The sequence below is a fragment of the Coregonus lavaretus genome (genome assembly GCF_964263955.1).
Source record: "Coregonus lavaretus genome assembly, chromosome: 16".
Taxonomy (NCBI): Eukaryota; Metazoa; Chordata; class Actinopteri; order Salmoniformes; family Salmonidae; genus Coregonus; species Coregonus lavaretus.
The window spans coordinates 39,638,617-39,666,045 of NC_140003.1; the positions used below are offsets into that span (position 1 = coordinate 39,638,617).

General features: G+C 46.0%; 2 protein-coding genes across 5 annotated transcripts in view; one reads left to right on the plus strand and one right to left on the minus strand.

Annotated features, from left to right (window-relative positions):
- slc9a2 (solute carrier family 9 member 2) overlaps window positions 1-6,686 on the plus strand; it is a 26,440-nt gene extending 19,754 nt beyond the window's left edge. Inside the window, exons 10-13 of the mRNA XM_084179842.1 lie at window positions 103-208; window positions 4,068-4,184; window positions 4,676-4,763; window positions 4,876-6,686. Of these exons, the coding sequence (XP_084035968.1) occupies window positions 103-208; window positions 4,068-4,184; window positions 4,676-4,763; window positions 4,876-5,309 (745 nt within the window). The 3' untranslated portion in view covers window positions 5,310-6,686. The remainder of the gene's footprint in view (window positions 1-102; window positions 209-4,067; window positions 4,185-4,675; window positions 4,764-4,875) is intronic.
- Window positions 6,651-27,429, minus strand: mfsd9 (major facilitator superfamily domain containing 9). Of its 4 annotated transcripts, XM_084179852.1 has the most exons (6): window positions 27,057-27,429; window positions 14,016-14,103; window positions 11,503-11,546; window positions 9,983-10,112; window positions 9,511-9,720; window positions 6,651-9,218 (listed from the first exon to the last, which is right to left on the minus strand). In XM_084179852.1, the coding sequence occupies exons 1-6, from the start codon at window positions 27,141-27,143 to the stop codon at window positions 8,344-8,346; spliced, it is 1,434 nt and encodes a 477-aa protein (XP_084035978.1). In that variant the 5' UTR covers window positions 27,144-27,429; the 3' UTR covers window positions 6,651-8,343. The 4 variants fall into 4 exon arrangements, with proteins under 4 accessions (XP_084035978.1, XP_084035980.1, XP_084035981.1 ...); XM_084179854.1 differs by lacking the exon at window positions 14,016-14,103 and having other exon boundaries at window positions 27,057-27,392; XM_084179855.1 differs by lacking the exon at window positions 27,057-27,429 and having other exon boundaries at window positions 13,967-14,103.

Genomic DNA, 27,429 nt, shown 5'->3' on the forward strand with positions numbered 1-27,429 from the left:
TTAGCTGCATGTGTGACATAACGCCACCAGTCCTATTTAGGACATCATTTACAAAGATTATACTGTTTTTAAACATTCTGTTATTTGTGTTTGTTCCTCTAGCAAGGAGAAGAAGGGCTCTGGTAAACCCAAGAGGAAGTTTGTGGCTGCAGACCTGAGGAACATGCATGACATCCTGTCCAAGAACATGTACAATATCAGACAACGGGTGAGTCTCTTCCTTAACTAGGTTTACCTTACGCAGAGCCCTTTTACCTTACTCAGAGCACCTTTACCTTACTCAGAGCCCTTTTACCTTACTCAGAGCACCTTTACCTTACTCAGAGCCCTTTTACCTTACTCAGAGTACCTTTACCTTACTCAGAGCACCTTTACCTTACTCAGAGCACCTTTACCTTACTCAGAGCACCTTTACCTTACTCAGAGCACCTTTACCTTACTCAGAGCCCTTTTACCTTACTCAGAGCACCTTTACCTTACTCAGAGCCCTTTTACCTTACTCAGAGTACCTTTACCTTACTCAGAGCACCTTTACCTTACTCAGAGTACCTTTACCTTACTCAGAGCACCTTTACCTTACTCAGAGCACCTTTACCTTACGCAGAGCCCTTTTACCTTACTCAGAGCACCTTTACCTTACTCAGAGTACCTTTACCTTACTCAGAGCACCTTTACCTTACTCAGAGCACCTTTACCTTACTCAGAGTACCTTTACCTTACTCAGAGTACCTTTACCTTACTCAGAGCACCTTTACCTTACTCAGAGCACCTTTACCTTACTCAGAGCACCTTTACCTTACTCAGAGCACCTTTACCTTACTCAGAGTACCTTTACCTTACTCAGAGCACCTTTACCTTACGCAGAGCCCTTTTACCTTACTCAGAGCACCTTTACCTTACTCAGAGTACCTTTACCTTACTCAGAGCACCTTTACCTTACTCAGAGCACCTTTACCTTACTCAGAGTACCTTTACCTTACTCAGAGCACCTTTACCTTACTCAGAGCACCTTTTACCTTACGCAGAGCCCTGTTTCTTACATGAATGTTTGTGCTTCCATACCTGTGTGTGCTGTACCTCACATGTTGTTTTGCATAGCCACATTGCCTGCTGTACCTCACTGTTTTGCATAATGCCTGTGGTCAGCAGTACTTTTCCATAAGTTACCTTTTGAAAATGAGCCACTAGGAGTGTGTTTGTGTTTTTATTGTGATGGGATTCTCTCTGTGAGCTTATCTTATTATCTGCCCACTCCTTCACAGTTCCCCCCCCCCCCCCCCCCCCCCCACTAACACAAACACACCCCTCACTGTCACAGATCTCATTGTATCATTGGTGTCGACATTAGATCATGTGATGTGTTGATTGGCTGTTGGAACCGTTTGACTTCCACTCTCCTAAGCCGTAAAACAGGTCTGACAGCTCCCTGTCCCAGCATGTGGCCATAATCAGTATCTGTTGATCACCAAACCCATGCGCTAGATAAAATAACCTAGGGATGCTTATACAGTGGGGAAAAAAAGTATTTAGTCAGCCACCAATTGTGCAAGTTCTCCCACTTAAAAAGATGAGAGAGGCCTGTAATTTTCATCATAGGTACACGTCAACTATGACAGACAAATTGAGAAAAAAAATCCAGAAAATCACATTTTAGGATTTTTAATTAATTTATTTGCAAATTATGGTGGAAAATAAGTATTTGGTCAATAACAAAAGTTTCTCAATACTTTGTTATATACCCTTTGTTGGCAATGACACAGGTCAAACGTTTTCTGTAAGTCTTCACAAGGTTTTCACACACTGTTGCTGGTATTTTGGCCCATTCCTCCATGCAGATCTCCTCTAGAGCAGTGATGTTTTGGGGCTATCGCTGGGCAACACGGACTTTCAACTCCCTCCAAAGATTTTCTATGGGGTTGAGATCTGGAGACTGGCTAGGCCACTCCAGGACATTGAAATGCTTCTTACGAAGCCACTCCTTCGTTGCCCGGGCGGTGTGTTTGGGATCATTGTCATGCTGAAAGACCCAGCCACGTTTCATCTTCAATGCCCTTGCTGAGGAAGGAGGTTTTCACTAAAAATCTCACGATACGTGGCCCCATTCATTCTTTCCTTTACACGGATCAGTCGTCCTGGTCCCTTTGCAGAAAAACAGCCCCAAAGCATGATGTTTCCACCCCCATGCTTCACAGTAGGTATGGTGTTCTTTGGATGCAACTCAGCATTCTTTGTCCTCCAAACACGACGAGTTGAGTTTTTACCAAAAAGTTATATTTTGGTTTCATCTGACCATATGACATTCTCCCAATCCTCTTCTGGTTCATCCAAATGCACTCTAGCAAACTTCAGACGGGCCTGGACATGTACTGGCTTAAGCAGGGGGACACGTCTGGCACTGCAGGATTTGAGTCCCTGGCGGCGTAGTGTGTTACTGATGGTAGGCTTTGTTACTTTGGTCCCAGCTCTCTGCAGGCCATTCACTAGGTCCCCCCGTGTGGTTCTGGGATTTTTGCTCACCGTTCTTGTGATAATTTTGACCCCACGGGGTGAGATCTTGCGTGGAGCCCCAGATCGAGGGAGATTATCAGTGGTCTTGTATGTCTTCCATTTCCTAATAATTGCTCCCACAGTTGATTTCTTCAAACCAAGCTGCTTACCTATTGCAGATTCAGTCTTCCCAGCCTGGTGCAGGTCTACAATTTTGTTTCTGGTGTCCTTTGACAGCTCTTTGGTCTTGGCCATAGTGGAGTTTGGAATGTGACTGTTTGAGGTTGTGGACAGGTGTCTTTTATACTGATAACAAGTTCAAACAGGTGCCATTAATACAGGTAACGAGTGGAGGACAGAGGAGCCTCTTAAAGAAGAAGTTACAGGTCTGTGAGAGCCAGAAATCTTGCTTGTTTGTAGGTGACCAAATACTTATTTTCCACCATCATTTGCAAATAAATTCATTAAAAATCCTACAATGTGATTTTCTGGATTTCTTTTTCTCAATTTGTCTGTCATAGTTGACGTGTACCTATGATGAAAATTACAGGTCTCTCTCATCTTTTTAAGTGGGAGAACTTGCACAATTGGTGGCTGACTAAATACTTTTTTTCCCCACTGTACCTATCCAATCCTCTCAGATCTACAAAAGTTAAGTATATTGGGTTAGGGGCTATGGGTTTATTACGGGCATTGGGCATCTCTCTGTAGTGATGAGTCTTTTCCAGGAGAGAGGGAGGCACGTCAGCCCATTAGACACAAACAGAGCCTGGTATCGTTCAGATAAGCTTCATGGTTCAGACAGGTGAGGGTGTGGCCAGCTACGGTTGGGTGACTGCCCAGAGCCACAGACACAGACAGAAGAAGGTTGTGTGGTAAAACACAAAAGCTGGGGTGTGTAAAATCCACTCTTGTTATGTAACCAGGAGTGTAGGCTATAGCAGCACTCTCTCTGTATGGACTGGTGTGTCATTATGTTATTAGGAGAATACAGCTGCAATTAGGTGTGTGTGTGTCATTAGTGTGTGTGTGTCATTAGTGTCTGTGTCACTAGTGTGTGTGTCATTAGTGTGTGTGTGTCATGTGTGTGTGTGTTATTAGTGTGTGTGTCATTAGTGTGTGTGTGTCATTAGTGTGTGTGTGTCATTCGTGTGTGTGTGTCATTAGTGTGTGTGTCATTAGTGTGTGTGTCATTAGTGTGTGTGTCATTAGTGTGTGTGTGTCATTAGTGTGTGTGTGTGTCATTAGTGTGTGCGTGTCATTAGTGTGTGTGTCATTAGTGTGTGTGTGTCATTAGTGTGTGTGTGTCATTAGTGTGTGTGCCATTAGTGTGTGTGTCATTAGTGTGTGTCTTTAGGAGATTAAAAGCAGGGTGGTACAGATAGAGCTAGTGTATGTAGAAACCTCAAGTTAGATTGGGAGTGTTTGCTGCAATCTGTTGGCCTCTACTACAGTATGGTGCTGTATCAGATTTTCTATGCAGTGTGTGTTTTACGTAATGTGTTGTGTGTTATAGTGCATGTTATCAGACGATAGGTGTGTCTGTTATGTATTATGCGTTTCTCTGTGTGTTTTTTCAGACTACGGCGTACACCACCAAGCACTCCCTGCCCAACGACAGCCAGACAAAAGAGATCCTGATCCGTCGGCACACCAGCATCCGACGCAGCCTCCGACCCGGCAGCTTCCACGGACCGGTGCGGAACACACAGACCTATATTAGGAACAGATATTAACCTAATTTAGCAGTAATGTTAGAACAGATATTAACCTAAATAATTTTGTAGTAATGTTAGAACATATATTAACCTAAATAATTTAGTAGTAATGTTAGAATAGATATTAACCTAAATAATTTAGTAGTAATGTTAGTAATGTAGGCCTAGTCTGTGCACAGCATTTGATGATCTGATAAAAAAAATGTTTTTACACGAAATCCCTTTGTTGTCCCCTGTAGCTCAGTTGGTAGAGCATGGCGCTTGCAATGCCAGGGTTGTGGGTTCGTTTCCCACGGGGGGCCAGTATGAAAATGAAAATGTATGCACTCACTAACTGTAAGTCGCTCTGGATGAGAGCGTCTGCTAAAATGACTAAAATGTAAAAAAAAAAAAAATGTTGTGATCAAAGTGTAGAACCGCTTATCTCACTTTATCCTCCTCTCACCCCCTCCTTTTTCTCTTTCTCTCAGGATGAGGCCAAGTCCCAGAAGTACTTTTCTCTGCCTTCAGGGAAGAGTCTGGACTCAAAGTTCCCTCCTCAGAGACTGAGGCATACAGGTGATGCTCAAAATGAAGTGTGTGTGTGTCACTCTATGATCTCTACAATATTTAGGCTCTTTGCACTTCAATGCTTGGATCCCAAACTAAATTGACAATGTCTCTCTCTCAGGTAATGGTGATGATGTGACCATGTCGGAGGTGGATTACCCATCAGCCCGCTCCAGGTTTGACCAGCCCAGTCGCTCCTCATCCCGAGCCATGCTGCCCCTACGCAGGCTGAACACACTGAAAGAGATGCCCTCTAGCTCTGTAGTGGACCTGGTGGATGAGAGGAGTGGAGGAAGAGGTGCCTGGGGGCGTGGCATGTCCCGACTAAACTCCTCCTCCAGTGACTCCCGGATACCCGCCCCTCGCCGTCGCCACGACCCATCCAACGGCCCTGGTAATGGCTCCTCAGGTGACCACAGGCCAGAGGGGGAGGAGCAGCAGCCATTGTCCCCGACCCCAGCCTGGGCTGCAGAGCCTGGTGACCGTGACGACAGCGGAACGCAGAAACCCCTGCTCATGCCCCAGTGGAACACTCGGAAACCCCAGAACCCCTGAGGACCAATCAGCTGTCAGGAAAGTAGCAGCAGGACTGCTATAGGCTGTCTTGTGTTCTAATCTACAACGACTCCAGAATCTCAGAACTGAGAAGTGTCAAATACCACAAGATTAAAATGCACTACAAGCCAAGGGGGAATGGATAATGGATTGTCTACAACAGCGATTCTCAACGGGGAGTTTTTTAATGGGTCGAAGGATAAAAAAATACAAATAAAAAAATACTCCAGTATGAACTTAAACAACTAAAACCAGGTAGAAAGTGTGTACAAATTATAATCAACCTATATTTTTTCATAATTTAACCACTGAACTATTTTTCTTCAAAACAGTGTTCTCAATAAAGAGTTATTAGCGGCGCTATTTAGCGGATTTGGTTGATTTTGTGGTCTCAAACCAGTGAGCTTAACATTCTTCATCAAGAATATGGGCAAAATTGAATTCTTGACAATTAAAAAAGTGGGACTGTTGTTCCCTTGTCATATAATTGTTACATTTACTATCAATATAACATTAAAAATAGTTTTCCAGATTGCATTTTGGCCCCCCAAAATGTGCGATGCCAATATTGGAACGTGACTGAGACAACCTCGTTCAATTTGGGTCCTGAGGCAAAACCAGTTGAGAACCACTGGTCTACAACCAACCATTCTCTGAAGAGCAAAGACTATTGCAACACAACACTCTAAATAAGATATCAAGTTTAAAAAAAGACAAATCTTTACTAGTAGGCTCACAGAGATCCTATTAAATTAATAGGGATTCTATATGTAATTCTATGTTTTGCCCCCCCTGCCAAAATGTGTGCACGTGCTTGTACCATACCAGGAAGAAATGTAATTAACTTTCACCCCTGGTTTTACCTAGAATATTTAAATTACATTATTTAATAGATGTTAATACATTTGTATATCTCTATGCAAGTGAAGACACTTTCAGGAAAGACACGTCTTATCTTGTAGCTTTTCTGTTTTTTGTTTTTCCTTGTGTCTGACATTCAGACCAGTAATGTCTAAACAGGGTCTCATGAACACTGCTCTGACTTTCTGTGTTGCTTTAGTTAAGTAATAAAATGTTGATGTATAATGTTGAAATACCACCTTATTTCTTTACAAAATAGTCCTTCTATTGACTAGCTGCTGTATTGCAGAGATGGAACCGTGTTTATAGTCTTATGCTTCGCTCATGACAAACTCGGAAAATACTACTTGTAAACCGGGAGCAACGAGTTGTGTGCATTCACGTGCTTTGAATTCTTTAACAAAGCAGATTGGCTAATGGAAAACAAGCTGTTACAACTATAAATGAAAAGTACAGCTATCATGCTTGTAAACAGGTTAGTGTTAAAAAAAACATAAATAAATGTTTATTGTATTTTATTGTATTTATTGTGTTGTATCTAACTGCTGAAAATGCTATCGAGGTAATTTCCTTAGTAGGTGACGTCAGAGTTTAACATGTGGGAGAAGTCAGAGCTCAGGGATGATGGACGAGTTTGACACTAGTAATTATAAGTTGGAGGGGCGTTCAAGTGGATTTTCCCCAGTCATATGCTCATATTTATGAATTTAGGAGATGTCATGAACTCAGCATTAGCAACAGAGCTAAAACCACCTTGTAGGAGAAATACATCTCACACAAACTTGAACCTTCAGTCATCCATCATCAAATCTAAAAGAAATTAAACTGAAGTTATGCAACTGCCACATTAAAGAACATTCACATGTTTAGAAATATACTTATTTGATTGTCAAATGGCAGGATCTTCACTTCCTTCATATTAATCATTCAGTACAATAATTGTCTTCATAACATTCAGTAGCATTTGGGTTAATGTAAGGGCAACTCCATTCAAAATAAGAGGAAAACTTCATATCAAAATAATAATTAACAATTTGTATTGATAAATATAAGCCCACTTTCCAATAAATGAATGAATTGGGAATAAACTCAATATGGACTATGTAGAATAAGGGAAAATAATATACAATTAAAATTAATTATATATTTTTTATAAAAGTAACAATTTCCATTAAAAAGGTCCCGATATCTTAGTGGTTAAAAGGAAGTAGGATGATGTTACCCACAGACACTGATCTAAGATCCTTTAAAAATATGTTTTACTTCCCCCCACATGGTTAGGGTTAGGATTTAGGAAGGGTAAATTAATCCTAGATATGTGCCTGTGGACAACCCTTACTCAAGCTCAATTAAGGTTATTGACCCTTTCCCCAGTGTGCACTTGATCACTCCCCCTAAAGGATTTAAAAGCATTGGATTGGTGTGGATGTTTTCACACCAATCCAAATGTGTTCAATTCTTAAGGGAGGGTGAATGAGTGCATACTTTGGTGAGAAGGGAGAGAAAATAGAATTTGGCACCAGAGAGGTAAGAGAAGCCCCTTCACCCTCATAGGATAGGTCAGAAACAGAGCATTTTGGGAAATGTGTATTTTCAATACCAAGACTTTTCTGGACTATTTGTAGTGGTTATTAAGGAAGATCAGGATTACATTAGAGTAACATTAGGCTTATATGTTGTTGTTTTTAATTGAATTACTGTCTCTCACTAGAGATATAAACATTTGAATATTTCTAAGCTATATGAACTCAATGAGCCACTGACATTTTGTTGACCTATGCTAAGCTAACTTAGCATGGACACCCTCCCACGCCATTTACAGAGGGCTACTGGCTTGGTTCATGGTTATCTTGGCAACACTGCACTTTTTGAGTTCGTCCCTGTTTGGGGGACTGAAGGGGGGAACAGCGATGCTGATGATGACCCGGGTCCTATCGGTACTGTGATGTCATCACTTCGAGACCAAACCAACAGAGCCGCAGAGCGGCGTTGTGGCTCTGTCGTCGACAGCTACAAAACAATCAACGAAACAACACCCCGCTGACACATCAACAACAAACAACCCCAACAGTTCTGCATCAGTTCTGTCTCCAGTGCTGTGGTAATTTTGATCTCGCTCCCTCTCTCATTGTCTCTCTCATTGATTCACTCTCTCTCTGTGCGTGACTCAGAGTTATGCCTCTTTCCTCTTGCCTCTCCCGTCCCATTTTGGCACCCTGACCAGCAGCAGGGCGACAGCCGCTAACGCCAGTCCCACCCCCAGAACAGGGGGCCCACAGGGACTAAACTCCTGGGCCAGCCCCGAGAGCAGGGGGGCGAGCACGCGCCCCACCGCAGTCACCGACTGCCCCGCCCCGATGAGTGTGCCGCTGGCGTGAGCTCCCCCTTTCTGCAGCTCCAGGTCGGTGATGCAGTTGCGTCCGATGGTCGTGGAGATGGCGAAGAAAGTGGAACTTAACAACACATGCCAGACACTGGGCGCTGCGGCGTAGAGCAGGATTAGGCAACACGTGAGGACCGTAGAGTGTAGCAACAGCGCCGGCATATCGTTACCGTACAGTTTGGTGACGGGCCCCACCAAGCACCCGGCTAGGGCCCCCAGGGTAGAGCTGTAGCTGATTAGATAACCTGTGGCCTTGGGCTTCAGCATGAAGCGCTCCTCCATGGCCAGGGAGAAGTTACTGTAGTATAGCATTATGGCCATGGCCATGAGCAGACGCACCAGGAACAGGTCCCACATGTCCGAGGAGGCCACCGTGCTAATCTTGGAGCCCACCGAGGAGAGCTGACGCCAGGCAGGCTGGAGCAGGGACACCTCCCCCCAGTCCAGGTCCCAGCTCCTTTGGTTCTTCCCCGGAGTCACTGATCCCGTGACCGCTGTCGCCGACGCTGTAGTGTGTTTATTGCTGTTGCCATGGGAGCAGTTTTGCTGTGTCGAGGTGAAGTGGTTGTCGTTCTCGTGGCAGCTGGCTTTGCTAGCGCTGCTGTTAGAGTTAGCATCGGTGCGTGGGGTTAGTGCATCGCTCCAGGGAAGCAGCCAAACCAGACCTGGATGGAACACAACAAACACAAGGTTAGAAAGCACATAGACTGGCTAGGTATATGCTGTATGATAACATCTGATTCCAGCTGGCTGGAATTTTCACAACATTGCTTGCCCCTATACCATCCTTTCACATCCACAAAGTGGCTAGAGTTAAGGTGTGATTTAGAATTGGGAATACCAACATATTTGCCTTGCACCCCCTTTGCCTACTCTCCTGCTCCTTCCCTCTCTCTCTCCTTGCCTCTCCCTCCCTCCCTCCCCCACCTCCCATCCTCTCCCCTCACCCCCACCTACCTGTGTTGAGGAGGAAGATGGCGGCGCAGGTGAAGGAGGAGGTGTAGAAGCCCCCCTCGTGCTCTGTGAGGTAGCCCCCCACCACGGGTCCCAAGATGAAGCCCACGCTGGAGGCCGCGTTGAAGTGCCCCATCACCAGGGGGCGCTCCACCTCAGACACCAGATCAGAAAGCAGGGCCCGGCAGATAGACAGGGAGTGCTTGAACAGCCCTGGAGGACAGAGCGAGAGGGAGCGGACACATGACACAGATAAGTTGTTTTAACATGTTTGTGTGTAACAGAACGTTACTGATTGATTATTTCTTTACTGACGGTCACGGTGCAATTACAACGTCAAAGCATATTTTGTGAATGATTCAGACTCAGATAAATGGTAGAGGTCTTTCAAGGCCAAAGCCTCTGAAGCAATTAGTCTCCTCCCTGACTCACCCAAGGTGTTCTACCTCCCCCTCTCTCCCCCAGTCTGACTCACCCACAGGGATCCTAGCCAGGACAAACAGGGCGATGTTGGTGGACATCCCCAGCAGGCCGTAGCCCAGAGCACTCAGCAGCAGACACGTCAGCATAGAGTACCGCCTCCCCACCACGTCACTCCAGCTGCCCTGCCAATCACAACCACCATCATCACACACAGGAAGTGACATCACATCCTGGGAAGTGGCATATAGGACAGAGTAGTATTGTCTCACATAGTAACACAAGGTATTAAACATCTCCACATTGTTGCTGGACACAGGGTGCATCTCAATGGACACTACTGGCTTCCTTTCCATCATCTACCCTTGCATCTACCCTGGATTCCTTTCCTTAAATGAGGAAAGGAATCCACTTTAAACTATTGAGACTTATCCTGGCTGCCCAACCAACAACATAGAGCATGAGATAATGAGACCCCCCCTCTTTCTGAGGGCGTAACACGAGGACATGAGTGTCAGTGGTCCAGAGAAATTCCACAGTGTGGTCCTCTGGGCCAAGCAACCCAGGCACCTCCACAGTCTCTCATTCCACTGATATATGCATGACACACAGACAACACTTATACGCTGAAATAGAAACACTCATTAATTTACATGTTAGTCCTTTAGCAGACGCTCCTATCCAGAGCCACTTACAGTAGTGAGTGTATACATTTTCGTACTGGTCCCCCGTGGGAGTCGAACCCACAACCCTGGCGTTGCAAGCGTCGTGCTCTACCAACTGAGTCACACACGCGGGCTTACACACGCAGACACATAACACAAAATCTGACTCTATAGCGTGCATGTAGAAATGCACGCACATGCACACACACATACACACACGGTATAATGGAATCAGAGTCAATTGAATTAGCTGTGTTCTGGATGTGGCCTGTGGGGATTACCATAGAGACCTGGCTGTTGCCTCCCTCCCTCCCTCCTCCCTCCATCACCCCATCCATCCCTCCCTCCCTCCTTCCTCCCTCCATCACCCCATCCATCCATCCCTCCCTCCTTCCTCCCTCCATCACCCCATCCATCCATCCCTCCCTCCCTCCCTCCCTCCCTCCCTCCTTCCTCCCTCCATCACCCCATCCATCCATCCCTCCCTGCCTGTCTGTTCACTGGGGCCACAAACGATTCCTTCTCCTCCTTTAATTCGTCTCATAAACCAATTTCAGGAGACTGTGGGGGAAGGGGAAGTGCCTCACAACTCTACTCTGAGAATCTCTATCTCTCTTCAGAGGAGGCCTCTCTCAGCGTACAGTATCATCCTTGTTAAGAGCCATAGATTCAGAGGAATGTGTGGATGTTAATGTTAGGGCATGGTGGAGCATCCAGCTCCAATCAGACCCTCAGATGTTGACATCGTCGTGGAGACCAAAGGACACAAACACCATGTCAGGAGAGGTCTTAGGGCAGTGTGTGTGTGTGACTGCTCAATGCTGTCATACCAGAAACACACTGGCATACCACAAGACATACAGTACCACAACACTAATGCCTGTCTTCAGAACACCATGTCAATACTTACAACTATAGTGCTAGAGAAGAGCTGTAGGATCCCATATGTGGAACCTGAAACATAAATCAATGCATTAGGCACAGATTATGGCACATTCTGAATGTTGAACTATTGTTTATAGACCAATGCCAACAGCGGTGAGCCGCTAGAGATATTTATGATTATAGCTTGCCTACAATGCAAGCCGCTGTAGCACTTTGCATAAGCTATCAGACCCTGTGAACTCAATCAGCGCTCACAGTGATATGAAATGAGTACATCAGCTGGTGATTTCCCACGCAGAGAGAAAGCTTATTTACTTCCTTCATCTTGTCACGATCGTCAGGGTAAGGAGTAGACCAAGGCGCAGCGTTGCAGGCAAACATACTCATTTATTAAGCGAAACGATATCAAAACAACAAAAGACGGAAACGTGACAGTACACGGTATAACACAACCAACTCGAAACAAGAACCCACAAAACACAAAGGAAAACCGACAGTTTAAATATGGCTCCCAATCAGAGACAACCAGCAAACAGCTGACACTCGTTGCCTCTGATTGGGAGTCACTCAGGCGAACACAGAAATACGGAACATAGATCTACACACCCTGGCTCAACATAACAGTGTCCCCAGAGCCAGGGCGTGACAGTACCCCCCCCTAAAGGCGCGGACTCCGACCGAGCCAACTAAATACCACAGGGCCTTGGCGGCGGATCCGGCTCTGGGCCCGATCCCCACTTCCTCTCCAACCCACCAAAGTACCCCTGGTCCTGTCTAGCCCCGCTGGCCGGAGCCGGACTGACGACACGCATCCCTGGCTTGGTGCGTGGAACAGGAACGGACCGGACCGGGCTGACGATGCGCACCCCTGGCTTGGTGCGTGGAGTAGCAACTGGCCGGACCGGGCTGACGATACACACCCCTGGCTTGGTGCGTGGAGCAGGAATGGGCCGGACTGGGCTGGCGACGCGCACCACAGACTTGGTGCGGAGAGCAGGAACGAGCCGGACAGGGCTGACGAAACGCACCACAGACTTGGTGCGGGGAGCAGGAACAGGCCGGACCGGGCTGGCGACGCGCACCACAGGTTTGGTGCGGGGAGCAGGAACAGGCCGGGCCGGGCTGGCGACGCGCACCACAGACTTGGTGCGGAGAGCAGGAACGGGCCGGACAGGGCTGACGAAACGCACCACAGACTTGGTGCGGGGAGCAGGAACAGGCCGGACCGGGCTGGCGACGCGCACCACAGGTTTGGTGCAGGGAGCAGGAACAGGCCGGGCCGGGCTGGCGACGCGCACCACAGACTTGGTGCGGAGAGCAGGAACGGGCCGGACAGGGCTGACGAAACGCACCACCGACTTGGTGCGGGGAGCAGGAACAGGCCGGACCGGGCTGGCGACGCGCACCACAGGTTTGGTGCAGGGAGCAGGAACAGGCCGGGCCGGGCTGGCGACGCGCACCATAGGCTCGGTGCGGGAAGCAGGAACAGGCCGGGCCGGGCTGACGACACGCACCACAGGCTCGATGCGAGGAACAGGAACAGGCCGGACCGTACTGGAGACACACACCACTGGCCCTACGCAGGGATCAGGAACGGGCCGGACCGGACTGGTAACACACCCCAGTACCTCTCGCCATGCCTCCACACTTTCCCTCTCCTCTGTGACCAGTGGCCCCCTTAACCTGGCGGCCTCCTCTGCACACCCGCTGGACCGCTCCATCGCGGCCTCCTGCTGCCCCGTCGTCCACGTCGTGAGCCCCCCCCTAAAAATTTTCTGGGGTTCTCTCCTCCCCGTGGACCAGGCCTCCCTAGTTCTCGCCAGACTCTCACTCTTCTGCTTCCAACTCCCGCTATTCAGCTCCTCAATTGGCTTGACCCAGTCGAAACTCTTAATCCATTGCTCCATAGACCAGCCTCTCTACTCTTCACTTAGCGGGGCCCAGTCGAAACTCCTACTCCACTGATCCCAGGTCCTTCCTCTCTCCTCTTCACGCTGCTTGGTCCAGTTTAGGTGGGTTCTTCTGTCACGATCGTCAGGGTAAGGAGTAGACCAAGGCGCAGCGTTGCAGGCAAACATACTCATTTATTAAGCGAAACGATATCAAAACAACAAAAGACGGAAACGTGACAGTACACGGTATAACACAACCAACTCGAAACAAGAACCCACAAAACACAAAGGAAAACCGACAGTTTAAATATCGCTCCCAATCAGAGACAACCAGCAAACAGCTGACACTCGTTGCCTCTGATTGGGAGTCACTCAGGCGAACACAGAAATACGGAACATAGATCTACACACCCTGGCTCAACATAACAGTGTCCCCAGAGCCAGGGCGTGACACATCTATTGTCCTCAGAGGTCCCCATCCGTTTGTTTCATAAAATATTTCATGCAATAAAAAGTCATTTTCTACAGCTAAATTATACCACCACTTCTGATGTATGAAAACACCTTACAAACTATGACATTAATTTGAACTCTCACATTTTTTCTGGTATTATATCTTCATCACCATCATCACCATCCCACCTACCTACTAAGCCTGCCATGGTGGGGCTGGCCCCCAGGGCCTTCACATGGTGACTCAGCAGGGGAATGATCATGCTCACCCCAAACAGGTCCTGGTGAGGAGACAGAGAGACGGAAGAGAACGCGAGAGAGAGAGAGAGAGAGAGAGAGAGAGAGAGAGAGAGAGAGAGAGAGAGAGAGAGAGAGAGAGAGAGAGAGAGAGAGAGAGAGAGAGAGAGAGAGAGAGAGAGAGAGAGAGAGAGAGAGAGAGAGAGAGAGAGAGAGAGAGAGAGAGAGAGAGAGAGAGAGAGAGAGAGAGAAGAGGGAGAGAGAGTATAGACTGAGTGACCTCAGCAGGTGTTATTTTCAGTTCGAACACTGTTGAGCTACAGTAACGACACAGTCATAGACAACACATAAACAACAACCACAACAAACAACAACCACAACAAACACCCAGGAAAAAGGTTGTAGTGGGGAAATGTAAGGTGAATGAAGTTCTTATTCAGTTTAGAATGATTAACACAATGCTTAGCATATTTATGTTTTCTCTTCTTGTAACACATGGTCTCCAGTGTTCTATATGTGACACTCATTTGTGTACTGGTTGATGGTCACTAGACTTGTCACTGACTGCTATGGATTGTTCTCATTTCCTTCGATAGTGATTGACGCAAGAGCTCCTGAAGGCACAAGGACTGAGGACACACTGATTATTATTGTACTGATGACATTATGAACACTGTGTAATTCTGTAGCAGGTGGCAAAATCACTGTCTTTTGTTTTGACTTCGTACAAGCCTCTCGAGGTGATGTTAAGAGAACATTTGGTCTGATTGAAGGTTATTAGAATAAATGAAAACTGAAACAAAAACGAATCATCAAAAAACGATTTAGTAAACTGAAATTAAACAATTAACAAACCCATTTGAAAAACTAAAACTATACTGAAACTATTATCTTTGACTCCAAAACGAACTAAAATAAAAAACCATCATGATTATGTTCAGTTTTAGTTTTTGGGGGCAGAAATCGAATTAGGTTTTGAAGCTTTTTTCTGATGGGATTTTCAAACTTCTGAATCTGGCGGGTCACATTGAGATTTACTTGATAATTTAAAAGTAGATTCAGCGAGATGGTGTTGCCAAGAGCAGCACCCAAGATATTGGGCGTGTTTGAGTGGTAAAAATATATCACCTGACTGTAGAGAAAATCGAGGACTGAAGTCGGGGGAGGTGCATCTGCGAGAGCCGAAAGTCAGACACTAATGTGGTTTTCCAACAGCAAGGCTCAGATCAACATGGCAGTGTTGCCATTGTTTATAAAAGGTTTTCTTTATAATGTCGAAATAAACATGTATCTAACCCTTATATCACACAATCACAAACTGAAATCATAATATAATATTATGTGTGTACACATTGTACAATCAATTAGTGAGAGAGAGCCTCATATCAGATTTATTTGTATACTGTATGTCCACTGTACACATAAATCAAGGCAATTTGGTTCCTGTTTCCCGTCATGTCTTTGGTCACGTTCGCATGGGTCAAACAGAAACACCATTATGATTGGTTAACAACAGAGCCTCCCACAATGGCTGCAGGAGGAAGTTGGTGAAGGGCAGAAACTTGCAGTCGACTGCAGTGAAAACTTCATGACCTTTGATCACACCATTTTTTACAAGTTCATGCAGTCTGTGGATGCGTTAGAGCCACTTTTGTCAATCGGGTCACCACCTTTGCATCGGGATAACAATTGTCTGACTTGTGCCTACATGTCGATTACATGAACGTTACAAAAATCATGCGATGTATGTATCAATATTGATGTTACTCATATTGATGTTACACAGGAAACGGAAACGAGTTGGGACTTACTGTATGAATGTGCGGGTTGACAACATGCCTAGTAAAGTTTGCTTAACTTTATATCTTTGTCTGTCGTGACTACAACGCAAAGCATATTGAAACATGGTGGCAGCGGTACTCAAAATAACCTGGATCTCATCGATGTAAAGGAAGAATACGTCCCAGGCGGCAGTTTGAAAAAGTGCCGCGCTTACAGGCTAGTCATCGCGCCGAAACGTTAACGTTAGCTAGCTATCGTATCCAATAGCTAGCTGGATTTTGGATACAAGCAGATTCGTGAGTAGCTAACGTTCCATTCTAAGAATAAATCGCCATGGACTGAAACCTCCGGGAAAAATAGACTTTGATGATTGTAATTTAGCACTGACCTGGAAAAGATGGAGAGAGGAATTCAATTTGTACATGGCTCTTACAATGAGAGAAAAACCTGAGGATTACAAAGTGAAGCTACTGTATTATCTCATTGGGGAAAAAGGCAGAGAGATTTGTGATACTCTATGCGTGGGCAGTACAAAAGACAATCTCTCTGTTGAGGAAGTAATTGCAGCACTGGATGCATTTTGTGAAAAATGAAACAATTGAGAGATATATTTTTTTTATGCGAAGTCAGGGCCAAGATGTGTCACGATCGTCGTAATAAGTGGACCAAGGCGCAGCGTGATATGCGTACATCTTTTAATGCGTACTTTGCACACTACAACAAAACAACAAAACGAAACGTGAAGTCCTCGGTCATACAACACAAACCTAAACGGAACAAGATCCCACAAATGACAAGTGCACAACAGGCTGCCTAAGTATGGTCCCCAATCAGAGACAACAAGACACAGCTGCCTCCGATTGGGAACCACCCCGGCCAACACAGAAACACACGATCTAGAAAAGAACACATAGAAAACAAAACATAGACACTACACATAGAAACTAACACCATGGCTCAACATATAAGAGTCCCCAGAGCCAGGGCGTGACAGTACCCCCCCCCAAAGGCGCGGACAGCGACCGCGCCAACTAAACCCAACAGGGGAGGGGCCGGGTGGGCATTCCGCCTCGGAGTCGGATCCGGCTCCGGGCGTGACCACCACTCTCTAACTACCCCCCCCGTAGCGCCCCTGGTCTGGTCCCGCTGGCTGGAACTGGACTGGACATCGGTGGAGCGGATTGCTTAGGCTCCGGTGTGGAGCAGCTGACCGGTACCTGACCAGGCACCGGTGGAACAGGCACGGGCTATGCCGGACTGACGACGCGCACCACTGGCTTGGTGCGGGGAGCAGGAACGGGCCGGGCCGGGCTGACGACGCGCACCAATGGCTTGTTGCGGGGAGCAGGAACGGGCCGGACCGGGCTGACGACGCGCACCACTGGCTTGGTGCGGGGAGCAGGAACAGGCCGGACCGGGCTGTGGAGACGGACTGGAGGTCTGGAGCGAAGAGCTGACACAACCCATCCTGGCTGAATGCCTATCTCTACACACTCTGTGTGAGGCATCAGCACAGGACGTACAGGGTTGTGCACTCGTACTGGCACTACAGCACGTGGCACTGGCGCAGGATATCCGGGACCGAGGAGGGGTACTGGAGGCCACGAGCGTTGAGCCGGCACACTCCGTCCTGGCTGCATGCCCACCTTCGCACGACACGTGCGTGGTGCTAGCACAGGACGTACAGGACTGTGCCGGACCACTCGCGGCACAGTATGCAGCTCCGCAAACCTCGGAACCTGCCCAGTCTCACGCTGCCTAGCCTGAGTACGGGGAGTTGGCTCTGCTCTACCTCTAGGCTCCGCCAACCTCCCTTCCAGCCCCCCAAACCCGGTGGCCTCCTCTCCTAATCCGCCGATACGCCCTGTAGCTGCCTCCAGCAGCCCCGTCGTCCAAGCCGTGTGCCCCCCCCAAAAAATTTATTGGGGTTGCCTCTTGCGTGTCCGACGTCGGCACGGTTGGCGCCGCTGCTCCTCTCTATGGCGCGCCTCCACAGTCTCTTCCCACGGACGGCGATCCATTCCGGCCTGGATTTCCTCCCATGTCCAGGACCCCTTCCCGTCCAAGATCTCCTCCCAAGTCCAGGCTGTCTGCTCCTGGACACGCTGCTTGGTCCTTATTTGGTGGGATCTTCTGTCACGATCGTCGTAATAAGTGGACCAAGGCGCAGCGCGATATGCGTACATCTTTTAATGCGTACTTTGCACACTACAACAAAACAACAAAACGAAACGTGAAGTGAAGTCCTCGGTCATACAACACAAACCTAAACGGAACAAGATCCCACAAATGACAAGTGCACAACAGGCTGCCTAAGTATGGTCCCCAATCAGAGACAACAAGACACAGCTGCCTCCGATTGGGAACCACCCCGGCCAACACAGAAACACACGATCTAGAAAAGAACACATAGAAAACAAAACATAGACACTACACATAGAAACTAACACCCTGGCTCAACATATAAGAGTCCCCAGAGCCAGGGCGTGACAAGATGAGAGTTTAGACAAATATCTCACTGAATTGAGGACTCTAGTGGCCTTTACTTTGGTGTAATCACAGACTATCTTATCAGGGACAGGATTGTGTGTGGCACATGTGACCCACACTTAAGAGAGCGCTTACTCAGAGAGACTGATCTCAGTTTAGAGAAATGCATACAGATTGGCAGAGCTGCAGAACTGTCCAGACAGAGAGATAAAGTCATAAATGTGCAGGGCCCTGTAGCAGTGCATGCAGTCACAAAGAAAGAGAGACCGAGAGGGAGAGGAGACCCTACAGAGGGACAGAGCATTATACAATGCAGATACTGTGGACGGACACATGAGAGAAAAAAGGAAAAATGCCCTGCATATGGACAAAAATGTAAATCCTGTGGAAAAAACAATCACTTCTCTACGATTTGCAAAAGTGCAGGGACCAGCAATGGAAAATGCGTTAGCTGACTCAGAGAGCGGTGAGGATGTTCTCTGCATCACACTAGGGCCAAAGTCAGAGAGCATCAACGTGGCGCAGGAGAAAACCACAGACCCCAATGCAGCTCTCTTTGCAACCATGCTGGTCAACAAAAAGTCAGTCAGATTTCAGCTAGATTGTGGTGCTAGTTGTAATGTTATCCCTGCAAACCTCATAAAAGCCAGTCACCTCGAGCCCTGCAGTCAGGTGTTGGTGATGTATAACAAGAGTACTCTGATGCCACTGGGGAAGTGCACACTTAAAGTGATCAATCCACGCAATAAGAAAACCTACCGAGTTGAGTTCATCGTAGTCAACAAGAATGTGCACAGGCCCATTCTAGGCAGTAAGGCTATCCAGGCAATGGAGTTGATTACTGTGCAGCATCACAACATCCTGGCCATCGAGAAAACAACAGGATCCTGGACTAAAGAGCAAATTAAACAAGAGTACTCTGATGTATTCCAGGGAGATGGATGCTTACCCGGCAAACTGAAGCTGGAGGTGGTTGAGCGAGTGGAGCCCGTCCATCTGCCAAAGAGAAGAGTGCCAGTAGCACTATATAAACCACTCAGAGAGGAGCTCAGTGGTCTAGAGAAAAGAAGGATGAAAAAAGCAGTTGAAAAAAGCACAGATTGGATTAGCAGCCTGATCGTAGTGAAGAAACCGTCTGGAAAACTAAGAGTGTGCATTGATCCGAAACCTCTCAACAAGGCGCTCAAGAGGAGCCATTACCCACTTCCCACTATTGAAGACATGCTGCCAGATCTGAACAGAGCACACGTGTTCTGTTTGTGATGTAAAACATGGATTTTGACATGTGGAACTGGAGGAGGAATCCTGCTATCTCACCACGTTCTCTACTCCCATGGGATGCTACAGGTGGCTGCGCATGCCACGGAGCTCTGCGAGCCACTGCGACAGCTAACACACAAGGACTCATTGTGGGAGTGGTCAGAGAGACATGAGCAGGCTTTCAATAAAATCAGGGATACCATTGCACAGACCCCTGTGCTGAAATACTACAACCCAACAGAGCAGCTTGTACTACAGTGTGATACTTCAGAGAGTGGGTTAGGAGCAGCCTTGATGCAGGGAGGACAACCAATAGCATACGCCACCAGAGCCCTGACAGAGACTGAAAAAGTGTATGCACAGATAGAGAAGGAGCTGCTTGCAGTGGTGTTTGGCATGGAGAGGTTCCACCAATTCACATATGGACGAACTGTGGAAGTGCAGTCAGATCACAAGCCTCTAGAGAGCATCATGACAAAGCCTCTCCTCAGCGCACCAAAAAGACTACAACGCATACTCATGAGACTCCAAAACTATGAGGTCAGTCTCCGCTACGTTCCGGGAAAACATGTGGTTCTGGCCGACACCCTGAGAACAAGACCTCACAGAACAAGACAACAGAGGCCCTGTGGAGGTCGAAGTGGAATCAATCAATATGATACACTACCTCCCTGTGTCAAGCGAGAGACTAAAGCACATCCAGAGAGTCACTGAGCTGGACCGGGAGCTCCAGACACTGAAAAATGTGATTCTGCAGGGTTGGCCTGAAGTGAAAGGACATGTACCCTTGGAAGTAGCCATTTATTTTCACAACAGAGATGAGCTGAGTGTGCAAAATGGAGTTATCTTCAGAGGTGAGCGAGTCGTTGTGCCTACTGCCCTCAGGTCAGAGATAATGCAGAGAATCCATTCCTCACACATAGGAACAGAGGGATGTCTGAGAAGAGCTTGCGAGTGTGTCTACTGGCCAGGCATGAATGCACAGCTGAGAACATACATGGCACAATGTAGCACCTGCACGGCATGGGGTATGAAGCAGCAGAAAGAAACGTTGAGGCCCCACGAAGCACCAAAGCGTCCCTGGGAAAAAATAGGGACTGACCTGTTCCAGTATACGACAGAGACTACATGGTCACAGTTGATTATCTCTCCAACTTCTGGGAAGTGGACCATTTGGAGAACACACAGTCGAAAACGGTCATTCGAAAACTGAAGACACACTTTGCACGCTATGGGATACCTGACATTCTTTACTCAGACAATGGTCCCCAGTACTCTTCAGACGAGTTCCGAAGTTTCAGCAAGGCTTGGCACTTTACACACAAAACATAGTCTCCAGGATACCCGCAAAGTAATGGGAAAGTGGAATCGGCAGTGAAAACAGCCAAAAGCAAAGAGAGCAGGTGCTGACCCATACCTGGCCATGCTGGATCACAGAAATACCTCGTCACAAGGAACAGACAGCAGCCCTGCAATGGTGCTCATGGGAAGACGTACAAAGACACTACTTATAATGAGTGAAAATCTTCTGAGACCGGGGATGGCAAACTGTGAGCTGGAGAAGTTCAAAGAAAGACAGCAGAAACAGGCGAAGTACTACGACACCTCTGCTAAGGATCTCACAGAGCTGCAACGAGATGACAGGGTGAGAGTTCAGCCACTCACAGGACAGAAACACTGGTGGCAGAGGGCCACAGTAGTCAGACCAGTGGAGCAAACGTCCTATGAGGTGAAGACAGAACAGGGACAAGTCTTCAGGAGGAACAGGCGACACCTGAGGAAGAGCAGAGAAATAGAGGATGATTTCCCCACTGTTGAGGAGCCTGGCACAGAGCCAGTAAACAGAGCACCAGCTGATGCCCAGCAGGTTGCTGAACACAACCTAGAGGTGGACGCTCCACCTCAACAAGAAGATCCAAACATCTCAGGTCAAGCACCTCCTGATGTAATCAACACTCCCCACACAAGGTCTGGTAGGGCCATCCGAAGACCTATACACCTGAAAGACTTTGTGGGAGGGTAAAAATAATAAGAATTAATGGACAGTCAGAGACAGTAAACAAACATTCAGTTCACATTCCAGTTTATTGCAGACATGGACTACAAGCCAAAGTTAGGTGGAGTCTGCCTTTGTTGTAAAAAAAATAAAAAAATAAAAAGAAGGGAACATGTATCAATATTGATGTTACACAGGAAACGGAAACCAGTTGGGACTTACTGTATGAATGTGCGGGTTGACAACATGCCTAGTAAAGTTTGCTTAACTATATATCTTTGTCTGTTGTGACTACAACGCAAAGCATATTGAAACAATGTACACACACATATTTTCAGATTGCGAGTGTGTGATATGGGGGTTGGAGACATGTTTATGTCGACGTTATAAGCAACATCATTTTATTTTATAAACAATGGCAACACTGCAGTTGGTTGCTTTCACCTTACCTTTTATCCCCAGAATGCAAAACACTTTGAAAGGCGGTGACCCGAATTGAGATGAGCACTATGCAAGAACTCGCAAACAGAGTATCTGCACATGTGCACGGGGGCGCTTCTTGCTGCTACAACGTGGTAGTTACGGGACCAAAACAGCAGAGAAGTTTAGCCTCGCACTCCTGGCTGCTGCAGAAATTGACCCACTACCACTGTTTACTTCGTGCATCTACGTCATCTCGCGCTATCTCGCTACGTCAACCTTTAAACCTAACCTAATCTATGAGCTGACCCATCACCTAATGCATTATTGCCCCACAGAGGCAAGAAGTGCCAAAAAACACAAAACACACAAAAAAAATAAAAAATAACCTACAAATAAATGTCTCCTTCTTTCTGTCCCTAACACTAAAACTGAAACGAAATAATATAAAAACGAAAAATACATGTTTTTATAGAACTTAAACTCAATTAAAACTAGTGAAGTAGATCTGAAACTAAACTGAATTTCTAATTAAAAAACTAATCTTAAAACTAATAGAAATAAAAACTACTATAAAAACAAAAAACTATAATAACCTTGGTCTGATTAGATATAAAAGGCATGTCTCCAAGAGGCCTGTTAGACATTTTCTATGCTTCTGTTCTGGAGGTGACTCCCTGAATTCTTGTATTAAAACAGATTGACTTTATCACTGACTGCTTTTGTTCACCTGGAAATTCCCATTACACAGGTGAATGACAACTGACCACTGAAGTCACACAAACCTTTACTCTGTAACAATGTCACCATAAAAACATTTTCAAAACAACATTTGACTATGGAGGTTGTTTTACTGCGAAACAGAAGAGTATCATCAGAGTATCGTGATCATCAGAGGTTGACCTGTCAATGGCCAATGAAAACACAGTCAAATGAAGGGTTAAAATACTCTGCCCTGACAAATCACCCTTTCTAACATACAGCATGCATCAAAGTTATGCTAACATCTGCTTTAAAATGTTCAAACAGATTATGAAGGGTGGGGTTCACAAACGCTGCAATTTATATTCAGCACGGTTATGATGCATTAGAGCACGGATCATCAACTAGATTCCACCGCGGACCGATTTTTTCTTGAGCGGATGGTCGGAGGGCTGGAACATAATTACAAATAATTTGTAGAACGCTAATTGACCGCAAACATCCCAAACAGATATAATATCTGACTAAAATGTAATCATTTCAAACCTTGCTTACATTTGTAAACAATCACGTGTCTCTCTATTATGCGTGGGAATACTTTGGAACAGATTTCCAAAATTAAAATAACTTGGAGCTGATTTTCTGGTGTTTTTACAGTATTTTATGTTCATTCAAACCGACAATGAGTGAATCAAACACCGTGAAGCAACTGCAAGACAAACCACCATTGTTGTTAGAGATATACAGTGAGGGAAAAAAGTATTTGATCCCCTGCTGATTTTGTACGTTTGCCCACTGACAAAGAAATGATCAGTCTATAATTTTAATGGTAGGTTTATTTGAACAGTGAGAGACAGAATAACAACAAAAAAATCCAGAAAAACGCATGTCAAAAATGTTATAAATTGATTAGCATTTTAATGAGGGAAATAAGTATTTGACCCCCTCTCAATCAGAAAGATTTCTGGCTCCCAGGTGTCTTTTATACAGGTAACGAGCTGAGATTAGGAGCACACTCTTAAAGGGAGTGCTCCTAATCTCAGTTTGTTACCTGTATAAAAGACACCTGTCCACAGAAGCAATCAATCAATCAGATTCCAAACTCTCCCCATGGACAAGACCAAAGAGCTCTCCAAGGATGTCAGGGACAAGATTGTAGACCTACACAAGGCTGGAATGGGCTACAAGACCATCGCCAAGCAGCTTGGTGAGAAGGTGACAACAGTTGGTGTGATTATTCGCAAATGGAAGAAACACAAAAGAACTGTCAATCTCCCTTGGCCTGGGGCTCCATGCAAGATCTCACCTCGTGGAGTTGCAATGATCATGAGAACGGTGAGGAATCAGCCCAGAACTACACGGGAGGATCTTGTCAATGATCTCAAGGCAGCTGGGACCATCGTCAACAAGAAAACAATTTGTAACACACTACGCCGTGAAGGACTGAAATCCTGCAGCGCACGCAAGGTCCCCCTGCTCAAGAAAGCACATATACAGGGCCGTCTGAAGTTTGCCAATGAACATCTGAATGATTCATAGGAGAACTGGGTGAATGTGTTGTGGTCAGATGAGACCAAAATTGAGCTCTTTGGCATCAACTCAACTCGCCGTGTTTGGAGGAGGAGGAATGCTGCCTATGACCCCAAGAACACCATCCCCACCGTCAAACATGGAGGTGGAAACATTATGGTTTGGGGGTGTTTTTCTGCTAAGGGCACAGGACAACTTCACCGCATCAAAGGGACGATGGACGGGGCCATGTACCGTCAAATCTTGGGTGAGAACCTCCTTCCCTCAGCCAGGGCATTGAAAATGGGTCGTGGATGGGTATTCCAGCATGACAATGACCCAAAACACACGGCCAAGGCAACAAAGGAGTGGCTCAAGAAGAAGCACATTAAGGTCCTGGAGTGGCCTAGCCAGTCTCCAGACCTTAATCCCATAGAAAATCTGTGGAGGGAGCTGAAGGTTCGAGTTGCCAAACGTCAGCCTCGAAACCTTAATGACTTGGAGAAGATCTGCAAAGAGGAGTGGCACAAAATCCCTCCTGAGATGTGTGCAAACCTGGTGGCCAACTACAAGAAATGTCTGACCTCTGTGATTGCCAACAAGGGTTTTGCCACCAAGTCATGTTCTGCAGAGGGGTCATATACTTATTTCCCTCATTAAAATGCAAATCAATTTATAAAATTTTTGACATGCGTTTTACTTTTTTTTTTTTTTTGTTATTCTGTCTCTCACTGTTCAAATAAACCTACCATTAAAATTATAGACTGATCATGTCTTTGTCAGTGGGCAAACGTACAAAATCAGCAGGGGATCAAATACTTTTTTCCCTCACTGTATTCTGCTCTGTGGAAGGGGATGAACTAGGGACCTAAATGTACCAGTTATCTAGCCTGATGGTTAGTGAGTGTAGCCTACAACAAAGAGAGTTCTGGGCCTGAGGAGAGAAATAGACACTCTCCCACCCTGTTTATCTGTCTCCAGAGAGGCTCTTGCCAGAGACTTGATTGAAGTCATACTGTAGCTCCTGCTGTGTCGCGGCCCTACCCATTAAACTGACTGTTCAATTCTCCCTCCGTTCAACTCTTAACTCTGGGACCAAACATACAGTGTGTGGGAGTTAGTGCATGCGTGTGTGTGTGTGTGTGAGAGAGACAGACAGAGACAGAGAGAGGGAGAGGGAGAGAGAGAGACAGAGAGAGAGAGAGAGAGAGAGAGAGAGAGAGAGAGAGAGAGAGAGAGAGAGAGAGAGAGACAGAGACAGAGACAGACACAGAGACAGAGACAGAGACAGAGACAGAGACAGAGAGAGAGACAGAGACAGAGACAGCGAGGGAGAGAGAGAGAGAGAGAGAGAGAGAGAGAGAGAGAGAGAGAGAGAGAGAGAGAGAGAGAGAGAGAGAGAGAGAGAGAGAGAGAGAGAGAGAGGGAGGATCAGAGCTCTCACAAGGGATTAGGCTTTGGGTGAAAATGTTTTTGAGACATTCACTTCTATACTCATTATCTGGATAGCATTGCACATAAAACGTTTACCATACTGTCTTCAAAAGTATCTGTATTGCTCCAATTCTGTGAGTTTAGAGTAAGTGTGTGTCCAAACCACATAAGATTCAATAAACCTGAAGTCAGTCTAATCCTGTACCACAGGATATGCATTTATATTATATTTAAGCAATAAGGCCCAGGGAGGTGTGGTATATAGCCAATGTACCACGGCTAAGGGCTTTTCTTATGCACGACGCAACGCAGAGTGGCTGGATTGGACATATACCACAAACCCCCAAGGTGCCTTATTGCTATTATAAACTGGTTACCAACGTAATTAGACGAGTAAATACTACTTTTTTGTCATACCCATGGTATACAGTCTGATATACCACGGATTTCAGCCAATCATCATTCAGGGCTTGAACCATCCGGTTTATAATACGTTTTACAGAGTCAGTCTGATGTTCTTGTGAACACCCTGATCTTCTCAGAATAACAAGTCCTTCAGAGCAAAACACTGATTTCCAAGGAATGGATTCTGTTGGACAGGTTTTTTTGACAGTGCTGTGATGGGACTCAACCTGCCTCTTATAACTAGATGGATCAACATTAGAATGACAGGCTGCTGAACAATCCAGTAATGCATCTTTTGGCAAATGCAGGCACAATGTTTAATACATTTGATATTGTGGTAGCTTGCAGGTCAGGGTCTCAAATTTCATATATGATGGAACCGCCTAAACCAGAATAAATATTTTACATAGTTTAAAGCACCTAATGTCATGATATAGCCCTTATAATGTTGGTAAACGCCAACAGTTTAAAAAACTGATGTCAACAGCAAGCATTTGCCTCAACTATCAGGTTCAATGTCCAATGTGAGCACTGCTCTCTCTCTCTCTCTCTCTCTCTCTCTCTCTCTCTCTCTCTCTCTCTCTCTCTCTCTCTATTCCTTTTAAGAACGTTTTTTAAGATACACTATGTTGCAAAAAATCTAATAGTCAAATTTCTGTTTATGTGACAAAATAAGCAAGTATAGTGTAGAGAATCATTGTACCATCTAAACTGCTGTGAAATATATTTTCCATAACCAAAAATATTGTATTTTCAGCTATTTGAAGCTGGTGTACAAAGCAGAAAGTAAAAGATGCAAAAACTAAACTTATGTTAATAATACTCATAGAACCGATCTACCGATTCTTAGACTTGCTTTCAATGGCAATGACATATCTACAACTCATATTTCTATGTGAATTTGGTCGGGTCGCCCAAAAAGTTACATATTTAAAACGTGACTGCAATACCAAACATGTTAAATGTAGCCTTAAAAAAAGGTTACAATGTTGCACTTACCATGAACCCCACCACATAGATACATTGTATAATCCGTGTCCGTCTCCTTGGTATCTGATTTAATATGCTAAATGTTGCGTTATTCATTCTCCCGCCCTGACAGCTCGTTGATGGTCAATGCAGAAGCTCTACAGTGCGGATCAATCATAACAAAGAACACCCTGCAGTTCCTGGAATATTCGCTCTCTTCAGGAGTGTTCGTGTTCGATTTAACTTCCAACCACCTCAATTAAATCTGTTGAGGATGTGCCGATATTGTCATATTTGGCAGAAAATAGCCTACATTTAATCAAAGTGGATTCATTGACGCGTCACGTGGATGACTGACCTGCTGGCGTCTCGTCTCTTCGCATTTGGCACACCGAGAACTACC